Genomic DNA, 13893 nt, shown 5'->3' on the forward strand with positions numbered 1-13893 from the left:
GTAGGCAGGCCACTTCAAATGTCTAAAGACCCAAGGTTTTCGCAGTCAAAGGTGGCTTATTGGTGACCTCATGCATTTCAAAAGCAAAAACAATCAAGACCGCTATCAATTTTCCCTCTCGCACTTAAACTAGAAGATGCGTGTCATCGAGCAGATTGCATAACCAATTCATCAAATAGCCCGTCCCTCTCGCATTCTGTAACACTCTGAGGTCCTTTTCTCCATCACAAACTTCGTACTCTGAAGGGAACGCCCTATGCCGGGTCGTGAAGGCGCATCCAACTACGATTCGGTGATTATGGCGCTCTCCCCTCAACACGGCTCTGCTCCACTACTTTTAGTCCGCAACATCAGCCGGCTACGGCTTCTACAATATTCCATCCCACCCAGCAAAGCAAAATTAACGTCGCCGTCTCCCCGGCCCGTGTTCCGGTGCTGGCAATGTAAGCGACTTTATACCTCCATTCCACTCACATCGCCCCTGGCGCAAACATCAAAACACGATCTGGCCCCGGAGAGAAAGCCAAAGAATTACGGGCAATGGCTTTATCGAGGGACTCGACCCACCCCCACCACCGATCCGCTCGTCCTTTCACTCCGCAGATTCCTAGGAGCTCAACGAAAACAAGACGCGTGGGACACCTACGAGATGCTCTCTGCGGCGGGAAAGGCCACCCATCTGAATCTCCATGATTTTCGGCGAGTCCTTGAATTGATCCGTTTCCGACGGCATCGTCGTGATACCCTCTCGAGGCTCGACCGCCTCCTAGCTGACTCTCGCGCCGCTAACATCCGATGGTCGCATGCCGACTACGAAACCATGTTGACCATCTATGCCCGGTTCGGAGAAGCCTTGCGAGCAAAGGCTCTAATAGCGCGGATACGGGAGGAGAGCGAGGGCCGAGTCCAACCCCAGATTGCAGCCTTCAATAGGGTCATGTCGGCTTTTGCACGGAGTGGCGACATCTCGGGTGTGAAGGATGTGCTCCGCGAAGTCGAAGCCAGCGGTCTTAGGCCCGACCTGGTCTCGTTCAACACACTCCTCGCCGCTCAAGCGAGGGAAAACGACTTCAAGGGAGCCAAGGAGACGCTCGCATGGATCGAGCGCCAGGGATTCCGCCCCGACGTCGTCACCTTCAACATCTTGATGGGCGCTCACTTGCGAGCCAACGATCTGGAGAGGGCGCAGTGGTACCTGGACGAAATGCAAAAAGCCGGCATCAAGCCATCCACAAGAACCCTGCATCAGCTGATGGATGCTCTTGGAATGGCCGGGCAGGTCGACGCGGTGGAGCGGCTGTCCCACTGGACGACCTGCGCGATTGGCGCCAACATCCTGCTACGAACCTATGCTCAGCATGGGTATGTCCAGCGCGCACAGCAACTTTTTGAGCACCTGCCAAGGCGCACACGGCCCGCTTACAACACCATGATAGGGATGTACCTAAGTGAGGGCATGGTGCCCGAGGCGGTGCAGCTGTGCGAGAGAATGGTGGCCACGGGAATAGAGCCCGACGTAGTGACCTATGGACTCTTGATCAACCGGCAGGTGGATGCGGGGCGACTCGTGGAGGCGGACCGTTGCATATCGGCAATGAGAGCACGTGGGCTAGAACCGAGCGCTCCCATCTACAACATGCTGCTCAAGGGCGAGCTGAGGACGGCGCGCGCTGAACGCTCGGCCACCAATATACTCCAAAAAATGGAGCACGACGGCATTGTCCCCACCCCGGCAACCTTTCACACCCTACTCGCAAACCTGGATGCGGAGAAGGCGCCATCCGATGGCGGCCTTCGGACCGCGTCTGGAGTGATAAAGATATTGGAGGGGATGGTGCGTGCGGGCTGGAAGCCGTCCACGTGGACCTTCAACGCCGTCCTGGATGGCATCGTGAAGGAGGAGTTGCAATGGCTGCGATGGCGGCGAAAACATCCCCAGCGGCCTCTCCAGTCGTCTCGAGAGGAGCCGAAGGGCAAAGAGCAGTTGGAGGAGAGGCGGCCGAGGAGGTTTGGGGAGGGTGGCAGCGTCGTCAAGATGGTGGATGCATTGCTGGATAAGATGCAGACCCTAGACACCCAGGATGATATGGTGGCCTACACGGTGCTTCTGCGCCGAGCCCTCTTATATTGTACCTCCGAGGAGGACGTGATACCGGGCGACCATCTCGTGTCGGAAATGCTGTCAACCGGGATCCGGCCCAATGTCCACACCCTCACCACCCTCCTGGCCCCTTGCGCAGAGTTGAAGCTCGCGAAGAGGGCCGATGCGATATGGCACGGAATGCTGGAGGCAGGCGTGCAGCCCAATGTCGTGGCCTATACCGCGATGGCCGTCGTGTGGCTCCGCTGCGGTGAAGTTGCCCACGCGAAAAACATCATGGACCGGATGGCGGCCCAGGGGATTCCGCCCGATTTTATCGCGTCCACCGTTCTGGATGAGATAAAGAAGCGGGGCGGGGAAGAGACGTAGAGGTGGTCTGCTTAATTTTTTTCGAGGGCTCACTTTCATGGACTTTCTATTTCCTTTCTTCTCGGGACTTCGATTATCTTTCATTTTCTCCTCCTTTTTCTTATTTACTTTTTAAATATGATGAGTGCTTGTCTTTAAAAGAAAATGTAATTATATTCCTTTTCGATATAGAGCTTTCTCTTTCTGCTATTTCTAATAATGATTATATATATATATATTTGATTATGATATTTATCTTAAATGCCCTGACCAATACTTCGAAGAGGTGGAAGACACAGATGAACTAGTAGCCATATCCACGGCGAACATCAGGAAAGAAATACATGTGAGGGAGAAATGGATGCTTGCCAACGAATACATGTAATAAGTGAGGGGAGGAAGAAGACATGAAATAAAAAGGCAATAATAAAAAAAAAAGCTAGAAATACAAGATGAAAAGGGGGGGAATATCGGATGATAGGGTTGATGTCTTTACACTAATAAAAAAAATGAGCATTTTATAATATATATATATAAACACACTTAGGCTATAATACATGCAAATGTATCAAAATATATGGAAAAATGGCGGCAGGGGAGAGGGGTGGAGACGTTGGTTCTAGCTTTCAAGGCAATCCGATGGAAAAAAATCACCACGCAGGAGCAGACACGGGGTACTCCCATCCTATCTGCTTCGCGCCCTCGTACAGCATTGAGGCGGGGTAAGCGGCAAACGGTTGCCCGCCGGTGCTCATGGTGCCCATGGCGGTGGCGGCCGCGGATGGATTCATTCTAAAGAATTGATTACTCATGGCGGTGGGGGCAAAGGTGTGTGCGCCTGTGGCTAGATCAAAAGCGGAAGCACGCGGGGGGGTCAGGGGCGACCAGAGCATGAAGGGAGAGGGCGAGCGGGCCGGGTTGTTGGGGATGCAGATGGGAGCAGTGCCGTTATTAGAGGGAGCAGTGCTGTTGAAGGATGCAGTAGAAGATCGGCGACTGTCGCTGTAGTCGGGCGGTTGGGAATGGGGGGGCTGGGCATGGTGATTCAAGGATGTCTGGAGGTGCGGCGGGGGCGCATGGTGCTGATGGTGGCGCTGATGGTGCCTGGTCAGCGTGGTTCTCCTTGTGAACTGCTTTCCACAGCCGGGCACAAGGCACCCGTACGGCTTGTTTCCCGTGTGGGTTCGGCGATGTCGGGCGAGCGAGCTCGAGTCCGAGAACATGCGTCCGCACCCGCGCCATTCGCACCGGTGCGGCTGCTCGCCGGTGTGTGTGCGCACGTGCACGGTCAGGGCCGACCGCTGGATGAATCGCTTGCCGCAGCCGGGCCACTCGCAGACGTAGGGGCGCTCGCCGGTGTGGATGCGCTGATGACGCACGAGATCCGAGCGCCGGGAAAAGGCCTTTGGGCAGTCGGGGAAGGCGCAGAGGTAGGGGCGGGTGGCGAACTGCTGGCACTGCGAGGCCGCCATGGCGGCTAGCGTCGCGAGCGAGTGCGGCTCATGGGCGCCCGCGTGGGCGTGATGGTGTGGGTGGCTGGAGTTGTTTAGAATGCTTTGGATATCCATCAAACAAACAAATGGGGCTCTTCTTGCTTATAGTTTGCGTTAGCGTTTTCTTTTCTCTTTCTCGGTGATTCCCACCCTTTGTAGAACTCAACGGGCTGACTAACTCGGGCGTCGACGAGTAAACCGAGCTATTGCTAAGATCAGGCGTGGATGCGATCGAGGAAAGGAAAGGGCTACAAAAGAGCGAACAAAGACGAGAATGGGAAGGGAAAAGAAAGAGTCGAAGAAGAGAAAAAAGGGCGGAAGGGCGGAAGGCAATGTTTGAAAAGTGTATATATATATGGGCCCTTAACAGCTTTGGCCGCACGATCAAGTCTTGCTGTTAAGAGGCCAATGCAGGATAGACTAATTAGGAGTTGGTTGCTTTGCTCACAGCTGAGATGCGAGCATTTTCACGGGCGAAAATAAACTAATTAGGCGGCGTTGAGTAAAGTTTCAGGGAAAAGTTACACTGAGGCCGGTGATTCGGCGGGTGTCAATCCCGCGGTTATCTAGGAACGCTTAATTTCCATTCGGCCCAACGTCAAGGCCTGCCGTAGCTGGCAGTCTCTCGACATTATCCTCCTCGAGCCCGCACTGGCCATGTGGCAAATTTGCTTCCCTCCGGTGCCTTTGCTCACGAAGCTTGCCGACCACAGGGCGGGCCCACTAGGCTGTCAGGCTTGCTGCGGATGAACGTGTCTCCGCCTGATATCCTGCCTCCATTTGCTAATCGGTTTCAGACGCTTGCAAGCTTTGCTTATTCCAGCTCTTAAGAGATGCTCCCCGTTTTTCCTAAACTCGGCCAACTTAGGCGTTTTGAGCACCGAGCCGACACTTGGCCCATTCAGTAAGGGGAAAAAATGTGCGCTCGTCCGCTCGTGATAGTGGTCAAGCATCGTTTGCCTTGTGTGTTTTCTATTCTTTTTGCAGGGTTTCTTTGGGGAGGTTTTAGCGCCGTATGATGTGATTCTTTGGCCATCTTTTATTTTTCTTCTTCCAAATGCCAAGTTTTATAAACACGTGTAAACCCGTTCTATTGACCAAAGGGGAAACTGATTTCTTCCATCTTAGAGCAGTTCATAAAAGTAGTCCAAGCCCTGACCCACTTCCCATAGCGCGACCCCGACTGTCGTTTCCATAATAATACAATTAGCATGCCAGTCCTCCGACAGAACCGCCCAAGCGACTTGATTCGCTAGACTTACCATCGTACTCCTCGGCTAATTCAAGCCTCGATTCTAGAGACTATAAGAGACATTTATGCCGTGTTGGCGTTTTAATCTCACACACATTGATCATATAACAATGGCTAACGAACCCCCCCCCCTCTCTCGCTCCCCCTCTCCTCCTCTTCTATCGACTTACCTTCAGGCTGGGATACCACACTTGATGCCTGGCCCCTCCCTCCGTATACTCGAACGAGTGTTCCTCGTGGTCCGCACTCCACTTGACCTTGGGGCGATGGCGCGTGAGCAATTCCAGGACCGTCTTGCCTATTACGGGGGTTGGCTGCGAGCCACCATAATCCATCCCATAGAGGTTGATGCCGAGGAGGAGCTTGTGCGGGTTGACGCTCAGGTCATCGAGGTTCTCCTCCACCCAATCAATGGGCGAGTTGGGACCGGGCCTAGAGGTTTGAAAGTTTCGAGATCAGGTGGCCGAGTCGCGAGAAAAAGAGAGCAGCAAAGGCACAGGAGTATTTACACGGAGCCCGAGTAATCGTAGGTCATTAAGGAGAAGAGATCCACAAACTGACCATAGTCCGCCACCAGCTCCCGCAGGCCGCCTCCTCCTTCCCTCTTCGGCGGGATCACCAGTACCAGCTCTCTCCCTTGCTCGTGCAGCCTATCAGCGAGGGCTTTGATGGTGTGGCGGAGAAGGGTGGGCACGAGCGCCTCGAGCACCAAGCCGTCGAATCCATGTACCCTATTGAGTCGGTGCGTGCGGTGAATAACGAAGGCCAGGCATGGCTTATTCCTATTCCATAGTGTCGACTTACTCGCACTCCTTTGCAATGATGCTGACTATGGCCTCCGTCTCTCCCTCATCCTGGATGAGAGCGGTTAAGTCCTCCTGCGTCCAAGAATCGAACAGGAAACGCGGCACTATTCTTCCCATGATGCGGGAATTGTCTGTTCCGCGAACTTGCTCCATCCACTAATAGAATTCAAAAGGCACTCGTTCAGTCGTCACACAACCAACAACCCTTGCGCAATCGCTTTTGATTATACCCCTTTATCCACATCATGCCCGCCTTTCAGCACATATTCCCGACGCCCCCTGTGCAAATCCGCCCTTAAATTAGGACTGTTGTATCATTCGCATTCAAACGATCCACTTACCGCCTTTGTACATTATACCACACAGGGCTTACACTATTTAGCAATAACAAAGACATGATTCACTTCAATCATACTATTCTCGTTTACGACAATAAATTAAACTGTTCTACAACTTAACTAGTCAAATTTTCCCTTGAACATCTTCACTACATCATATCCATGGCTATTCCATGGAGTGACGTATGCAAGCGTGGGACCTCCCCTAAAGTTCTTGATGTGTTTGTGAAGGGTGTCATATTGGTTATGGTGTTGGAGGATATCATTGAACTTTCACACGAGTGAATCGTAATAGAGGTTGAATGGGGAATATTTAGACTTAAAAACCTTTCATTAGTCTCTGAACATCAGAGTCCCACTTACCGAAACCTTGGTCACTACCAAATTCTTTTCAAATACTGTTTGGCCAGCGGAGACTATGGAGATTAGATTTAAGAGGCAATATATGGGAAGCCAGTGATGTACCATGACTTTTTTTTTACTCTACATGGATATTTCTCTCTAATCCCTTTTCAATATGCTACTCGGTTCGGAGTTTACTTAAGGAGCTCTGGTGGCTTCTGCAATTTCATTTCAGCAATTCTTTATTACTCTCTCCTCCCTGATTGCGAGCCCCAAGTTCATTAAATAAGCATAGCGCTAATGTTAAAATCTTGTATTTCTTTCTTTTATATATCCTTGCTCTTCCTTCTCCCCTTCCTCGCTCTCTCCACTGCTAACAACGATGATGTCGTAGAAGGATTTTTCAGCCAGAGCGGACACACCAATAATTGGGCAGTCCTGGTGAGCCATCTTTCTAAATTCTTTAGGAGAAGTGATCGGTCGATCGATAGCTAATTATATTTAATACAGGTCTGCACCTCTCGATTCTGGTTTAATTACCGCCACATCGCAAACACTCTTTCCATGTATCGAACTGTGAAGCGTCTGGGGATCCCCGATTCCAACATCATACTGATGCTTGCCGACGATGTCGCGTGTGATGCACGCAATGTCTTCCCAGCAACGGTGTTCAATAATGCTGGAAGATATCTTGACCTGTATGGTGAAAATGTCGAGGTGGATTATCGGGGCTACGAGGTCACGGTTGAAAACTTCATTCGAATGCTGACAGGTGAATGTTCCTTTCATTTGCTCCTTTTCACCCTCTATGTAATAGAGTTGGAATCGATAAAAATTAATCTCTTGCTTTTGAATAGGTCGTGTGAGTGAAGATGTTCCTCGCTCAAAGCGCCTGCTTACCGATGACCGCTCTAACATCCTGGTTTACATGACTGGACACGGAGGGAAAGAGTTTCTCAAGTTCCAAGATGCAGAGGAAATTAGCAGCCATGATCTTGCCGATGCTTTCGCTCAGATGTGGGAGAAGCGACGATACCACGAGATACTATTTATGATTGACACATGTCAGGCGAACACCATGTTCACTCGATTCTACTCGCCTAATATTTTGGCTACAGGAAGCAGTGAAGAGGGAGAAAACTCATATTCGGTAAGTGGTGTTTCCTGCCAGAACAACACCCGTGCATGAGCTCCAAAAGGCTAACTCTTTTCTCCCTTAAGCATCATATGGATCAAGATATTGGTGTGGCTGTGATTGACAGATTCACCTACTACAATCTGGAGTTTTTGGAACGCATAGATATGACCAGCAAGGCAACCCTCCAAGACTTGGTATTCATGCCTCTCGTCTTCTTTTTTTGCCTTATTCCTTACCGAACCTCTAAATGCTTTTTTTTTCATCTCAGTTTTCCACTTACAACCCTGAGCTCATTAATTCCACACCACGTGTGCGGAATGATACCTTCAAGCGACCGCTTAACGAGGTGCTGGTAACCGACTTTTTTGGCAACGTGCAAAACATCGAACTCACAACCAAAGTCCTCAATCGAACGTTACCGCCCCCCACTCCTGAGGAGTCGGAAGCTGTGCCTAGAAAGCAGTCTCTGCCTCCAAAGGAATCTTCATTTGCGACCAGACTAGTAGAGGAGCAGCAGCACATCAGACCGAAAGGTCACCATTTCGAAGTGAAATCAGAGATGCCATCCACCATCTCATGGCCATTTTATGTCGGTGTTGTGGCGTTGATCCTGGCTGTGGGCGTGACCTCATCGCGCCCTTCGCTATCTAAAGTTACCAAAAAGCAAGCAGAAAACGGAGCCGCCAAACATAGAATAGGTGCGAGGAGAAAAAATAAACTAGCATAAACATCCATGGAGATTTTTTGATTTGCTATTATTATGATTACGATTCACTCTTATCCTCTTATTCTTTTTTTTTTTGTATATACAAAATAAATTCTCCATATGGTAGCGTCTGTGAGATCTCTAATGGATTACATTAGGCATTTTTTATTTAAAAGGAAATACGCATAACAATAACAATAATCAGCATTAATAAGGAAATAATAAACAAATTGTAGTAGCAAAAAAGGAAAAAGAAGTATAGATAAAAAAAAGAGGTAGGAAAAGGGAAGGGAGCGGAAAGGAATCGCCAGAAGAGGAGCAAAAGAAAAAGAAAAAGAGAGAGGTGGAGGAGTAAAGGGGGAGAGGATGAGAGGCAAAAGAGACAACAAATTACAATCTATCTTCTAGACATTAGTTCTATTCACTAGTGAAAATAGCGGGTGGGAATATATAAGTGCTATACATTCATACATTTAGAAATCGAGCAAGCGCCTAAAAGGAGGCGGAATACTCCAGGACTCTCCAATCCACCTCTTCACCCAGGGGGGTATCTGGAGGAGATTCAAACCCTCCCACCGACCCCATTAGATCCACCATTCCCTCTACCCCCGACTGATGTGGGTGCAGGTGCCGCTGCTCTTGCTCCTGCTGGTGCTGCTCCAAATGCCGCAGGAGAGTGGCCCGTCGCGTGAATTGCCGCTGGCAAATAGGGCAGCCGTGCTGCTTTTTTCCAAAATGGGTGCGGCGGTGCCGTGCCAGTGAAGAGGAATCCGAGAAAGCACGTCCGCATCCCTCATACTGACAGAGATGAGGGCGTTCGCCAGTGTGTGTACGAAGATGTACGGTGAGACCAGAGCGCTGGATAAACTAGACAACCATACGATATAGACGCGTAAATGGACATAAGCACACACAAGCAAATAGAATAGGACGCGTCTAATCTATGGAAACATTGGAGGACTTACTTGTTTTCCGCAACCTGGCCAAGCACAGTGGTAGGGGCGTTCTCCCGTATGAATCCTAAGGTGCCTTGCAAGATCACTCCGCCTAGAGAAAGCTTTACCACAGGTTGGACACGAGAAGGGTCTTGTTTGAGCGCTGGGTGGGTTGGGAACCGAGCTCGGCAAGCTCGCACTTTTTGTTAGCTTTGGACAAGATGTAGGATTGGGGATATCGTTGTGGAGTGAGAACAGGTGGGGCAGGAAGGATTGCTGCAAAGGGAATGTGAAGAAGTCTGCTGGCGGGGTCACAGGGTGCACGGGGGTGTGGTGGGACGGAAGCGTGGCGTACGGCGCAAAGAGACCAAGATTCTCGAACGAGTGCTGCGTGGGGTCCTCCCCTCCAGAGTTAAGGATATTGCAAATGTCCATTTGGTGGATAGATAATATGCAATTGCAAACTGAATTCACTTAATGACAGGTTGCTACGGAGGGGAGCAAGAGAGAGGAGAAGAAAGGATGAAGAAGTGAAGGAAAGGATGTAGAAGAGAGAGAGGTAGAGGAAAGGGAGGAGATTAAATTAAAGAGATTTTTGCTAAGCCACCAAGAAACACAGACGATCCGAAGGGATGAAGAGAAACCAAGATAATGATTGCCTATTTTGGAAGATTAGGTCAATCGGGCCATGACAGAGGAGTCGCCAATGATTTCCCCTTTTCTATCCCATTTCTATATAAGTGAGGATTGTCTAATCGCAAAGAGTTTAAGAAGCATCTATTGCATCAGATTGCGTGCGCATAAAGGGAGGGAGGATATGTTTAAGATCCGGGCGATTTTCCGCTCTCGCCAAGTCTGTGGACGAGAGTCTCTTATCCTATTTGGCCTAATTGATCGCGCTACACTCTCTTCAACTCTTCCCTCTCCACTTGGTTCTCCCCTTTGCAAGAAGGCCCTTTCTTCAGTCACAAACCAGAATGACTGCGGAACCGGGCTGGGCAATAGAGTTCTAAGCCATGCAAGTTGAGTTCTCGAAACTTGCGGCCATCGGCAATGGATGATGGCTGGCGGTTTTACCAGCTAGGGAGGCGAGATGGAAAAACGAAAAAACTGTGCGAAAGTTTTTTTTTTTACTTTCGATAATAATAGAACAAAAGAATAACTTGGACTCTCCGGCTATGGCCACCATATTCCTGGCCCTATTCCTTCTTTTCTAAATCTAGCCTGATAAGTTCTTTCTTAAAATTCACCTCAACATCTTCGGATCTCGGAGTTTGAGAGCAGGATACCAGGGGGACAAAATGGAGCGACCGAGGTAATCAGCCAAACTTTTGCCATTGCCACTAATTTTTGTTACAAGTTTTCTATTCAGACATGGGAGGGGAAGGGGAAAGGGAGTAGGAGGGTGGTGCGAAGGCAATATGTATCTTATCCAAGTACTCTAGTGGGAACACCTGGTCTGCTAAGAGCTAGGATGCCCCAGAATACTAGAAAAAAAAATCTTTCGGCTATGGTGGCAGATTTCAAAATTGAACTCTGCTTTATCGTAAGTTAGAGTAATAGAACTATGTTCATCAATCCAAACGAGAACAAAAGAACTTTAGCAAGGAGCGAGTAGCTTCTATAGAAACTAGGGAGCATGTATTAAAAGGAGATACACAATCTACTCGCTTAAACTGTATTCTCACTTGTTCTCTACTGAGCACCTCTAATCACCACTGAGCTCCAGAGCGAAAAGCTTTCCTACAGACAGATCACAATGGATCCCAATCAATACTACAATCAATACTACAATCAATACTACAATCAATACTACAATCAATATTCTCAACAGCGGCAGTATCCTCAACAAACACAATACCCACAAGCCCAATCTTATTATCAATATACCGCGCAGGCTCAAAGCCAGCCTTACTCTACTACCACGAACCCAGCCTACTCTACCCCGGCACCCACCACTCCTACCGCTCCGCAAGCCCAACAGCAACCTGCTGCGCGTGGGCAAAGAATGGCACACGAGTCGGATAGAAGAAAAATGAGATTTTGGTAGTAAATTAGCAGGAAGGCGCTTCTCTGATATTTTTGTTCATAACCCTCCTTCTTATTTTAAATTCCCCCGCAATTTGCATCCGTTCATATTATCTTTTGTTGCACCCTCCCTCTACCCTCGCATATAAACATCTCACGTTTCAGTTACTTTGAATCTATTTCTTTGGTTTTTAATTTCTTTTTTGATACCATGGGTTTTTCATTTCATTAATGGCCTGTTGCAGTTCGTTTATTTGGGCACCTTGGTTTAATTTATATAAACGAAACAATCTTTTCCGTGGATTTCAAACTGGGTAATTTCAAGCTACCTCATCCCAGTGAATCACCTAGGAAAATCATATGTCTATATCTCCCCTAAAGGCTAAGCCACGCTGCTTTAATGGCTGCCCCTACAATCACGAGCAAAGTACTGGCATACCCGATTTGCCTACCAAATCCTAACCCATTCTCCTTCGACAACAACCCGAAATCCGCATGCAATATTCTGGAAGCCACCAGCGTCGCGCACATTCCGTGCAAGAACGCAGGTGAGGCTTGATTCAATTCGCAGATCGCAAGCATCAAGAGCGCGAGTGGGACGTTCTCGCCGAAATGAGCATGCGCACGGATGCACCTCTCCAATTCTGAGTACTTGCCTTTCTGCTGGGGGGAGGAAGCGCTCACAGAAGGAGGGGTCGAGTATAAGCTGGTCCTTGTCTTGATACGGGCGCGCACCGTGCGCAAGCCGAGATACGTATAATACACGGCGAAAAAGGGGGACCAATAGGCGACGATTTTGATAGAGGCAGTCATGACTTGGATTTGATGATCAGTATTCCTCTTTCGCACGCTTTGTACTGCCGCCATTTATATAAAGGTTGGGTGGATTTTATTACTCATCGGGAGGCTTTGCTGTGTAAAACTTTGACCAAAAATGCGCTCACAATTTAAGTCATGGATCCATTGAAGCGAAATTTATTGATAATAATCGAAGAGTAAAAGGCCTTTCGGAATCATATATACACTAATACTCCTTCTCTGAATAACAAGACATGAAAAACTGCTTTTTTCGTTTTCAAATAACTTGGTATATGGGACAAAAAAAAACTCATTCGTTAAAAATGTCTTATCTACGGGGTCAACATCCCGTCTGGTATTTTGTTTTCATCGTTTGCGTCCAGAAATTCTGGCAAAAGAACCCTTCGTTGTGGCGGCATAACATCCAAGTGCATAATGCGGCCCTCGCTTGGCGGGGTAGGCAAGCAATGCTTTTGAGCGTATAGCTCGGAGTGTGTGGAGGAAATCGGTGAGAGCGTTAAAGTATTGCCCGCATCTGCCCACGCTTTAACGCGGATGCTTGCTTTATATCTGGCCTCACACGCGTATTTGTCGTGTACGACACGCGACACACTCTGCAAGCAAAGCTCGTCCATTAGCTGTGCACATTGAAGGCAGGGATCTGCTGCTCTTCTTGTCTACAAATGAAATATACCAACGTATCAAAGAGAGTCATCCTCCCGAGCTCAAGGAAAACGGGGTTTACCGGCTGGGATAGGTTCAGTATCCTCTTTGCAAAATATAAAGCCGCTTCGGCAATAATGGCCGGCCCATACTCGATGAATCTCTCATGAAAAAGTGTCAGCTCCATCAGGAACCTCGCTATCCACTCCGCCCCATCACGAGCGCACTCTTTTCTTTTAATAATAATTCGGAGAAACTCCTCCGCGGTGGGATGTCCGATTCGCCATCCCAGAGTTTTTAGTAAATGTCTCTCCATCTGTGCAAAATTGTTTGCATCATACTGTCTTGAGCACAAATCGGATAGTTTCTGCGGCGGAATGTGGGCAGAATCTGTATACTTTGCTGCCACCCACAATGCAGTTAAGCCTAGCAGCTGGTAATATTGTAATTTAACAGTAACTTGTGACATATATCTGTCAACAAGGTTGAGCGCAAGATACAGGGTCTCTGGAGCCAAAGAGAGATGATTGTGCACTTGAATGAGATAATCGACCAAGAATGGACGCCTTTCCCACCGAACCTCTAACATTGAAATCAGAAAATACATTCACATTTACCCCCATATTCACGAAGATAATAAGCAGTAATAGTATACCCGGCTGCATCTCCAACTTCAGGATGCTGGGAAGTGTCGATTTCTATACACAAAAAACGATTAATTTTCCATCTCTTTCGATGCATTTACAATTAAACAAAATTGAACGGAATTTTTGTTCCCCTAATTTACCTCCTGGTGCTTCATTGCCTCCCACATCTCAATTAATTCTTCATCATTTTCTTGAGAGGGAACTAAGGTAAGGGTTCGTAGAACACGTTTGAGATTTTTGATTTTGAAAGGAAGGGTCTTGGAGCGCTTAAAACCTGGACGCGTGCTCATGATGTACT

The 13893-nt window shown here is 48.6% G+C and overlaps 8 protein-coding genes across 8 annotated transcripts; 3 read left to right on the top strand and 5 right to left on the bottom strand.

The window, feature by feature from the left end:
• Positions 1-256: 256 nt before the first annotated feature.
• On the top strand, positions 257-2470 carry VTP21DRAFT_2319 (uncharacterized protein; the record flags this gene model as incomplete). The annotated part of the gene is made up of 1 exon (XM_069392499.1): positions 257-2470. One exon carries the CDS (start codon positions 257-259, stop codon positions 2468-2470), a length of 2214 nt encoding a protein of 737 aa, XP_069250208.1.
• A 629-nt stretch (positions 2471-3099) lies between these two features.
• On the bottom strand, positions 3100-4017 carry VTP21DRAFT_2320 (uncharacterized protein; the record flags this gene model as incomplete). Its single annotated transcript, XM_069392501.1, has 1 exon — positions 3100-4017. The coding sequence occupies one exon, from the start codon at positions 4015-4017 to the stop codon at positions 3100-3102; it is 918 nt and encodes a 305-aa protein (XP_069250209.1).
• A 1049-nt stretch (positions 4018-5066) lies between these two features.
• Positions 5067-6806, bottom strand: VTP21DRAFT_2321 (uncharacterized protein; the record flags this gene model as incomplete). The annotated part of the gene is made up of 9 exons (XM_069392502.1): positions 5067-5125; positions 5205-5244; positions 5365-5626; positions 5704-5925; positions 5999-6156; positions 6231-6279; positions 6342-6374; positions 6460-6608; positions 6702-6806. The coding sequence occupies 9 exons, from the start codon at positions 6804-6806 to the stop codon at positions 5067-5069; spliced, it is 1077 nt and encodes a 358-aa protein (XP_069250210.1).
• A 174-nt stretch (positions 6807-6980) lies between these two features.
• VTP21DRAFT_2322 (uncharacterized protein) lies at positions 6981-8545 on the top strand (the record flags this gene model as incomplete). The annotated part of the gene is made up of 5 exons (XM_069392503.1): positions 6981-7121; positions 7191-7452; positions 7538-7830; positions 7902-8012; positions 8087-8545. The coding sequence occupies 5 exons, from the start codon at positions 6981-6983 to the stop codon at positions 8543-8545; spliced, it is 1266 nt and encodes a 421-aa protein (XP_069250211.1).
• A 471-nt stretch (positions 8546-9016) lies between these two features.
• On the bottom strand, positions 9017-9894 carry VTP21DRAFT_2323 (uncharacterized protein; the record flags this gene model as incomplete). The annotated part of the gene is made up of 2 exons (XM_069392504.1): positions 9017-9391; positions 9490-9894. The coding sequence occupies 2 exons, from the start codon at positions 9892-9894 to the stop codon at positions 9017-9019; spliced, it is 780 nt and encodes a 259-aa protein (XP_069250212.1).
• A 1039-nt stretch (positions 9895-10933) lies between these two features.
• On the top strand, positions 10934-11509 carry VTP21DRAFT_2324 (uncharacterized protein; the record flags this gene model as incomplete). The annotated part of the gene is made up of 2 exons (XM_069392505.1): positions 10934-11005; positions 11189-11509. The coding sequence occupies 2 exons, from the start codon at positions 10934-10936 to the stop codon at positions 11507-11509; spliced, it is 393 nt and encodes a 130-aa protein (XP_069250213.1).
• Positions 11510-11862: 353 nt separating this feature from the next.
• VTP21DRAFT_2325 (uncharacterized protein) lies at positions 11863-12300 on the bottom strand (the record flags this gene model as incomplete). Its single annotated transcript, XM_069392506.1, has 1 exon — positions 11863-12300. The coding sequence occupies one exon, from the start codon at positions 12298-12300 to the stop codon at positions 11863-11865; it is 438 nt and encodes a 145-aa protein (XP_069250214.1).
• A 317-nt stretch (positions 12301-12617) lies between these two features.
• On the bottom strand, positions 12618-13885 carry VTP21DRAFT_2326 (uncharacterized protein; the record flags this gene model as incomplete). The annotated part of the gene is made up of 4 exons (XM_069392507.1): positions 12618-12962; positions 13031-13530; positions 13604-13646; positions 13736-13885. 4 exons carry the CDS (start codon positions 13883-13885, stop codon positions 12618-12620), a joined length of 1038 nt encoding a protein of 345 aa, XP_069250215.1.
• Between the last annotated feature and the right edge of the window lie 8 nt (positions 13886-13893).

The sequence above is a fragment of the Calcarisporiella thermophila genome (genome assembly GCF_041956535.1).
Source record: "Calcarisporiella thermophila strain CBS 279.70 unplaced genomic scaffold VTP21scaffold_14, whole genome shotgun sequence".
Taxonomy (NCBI): domain Eukaryota; kingdom Fungi; phylum Calcarisporiellomycota; class Calcarisporiellomycetes; order Calcarisporiellales; family Calcarisporiellaceae; genus Calcarisporiella; species Calcarisporiella thermophila.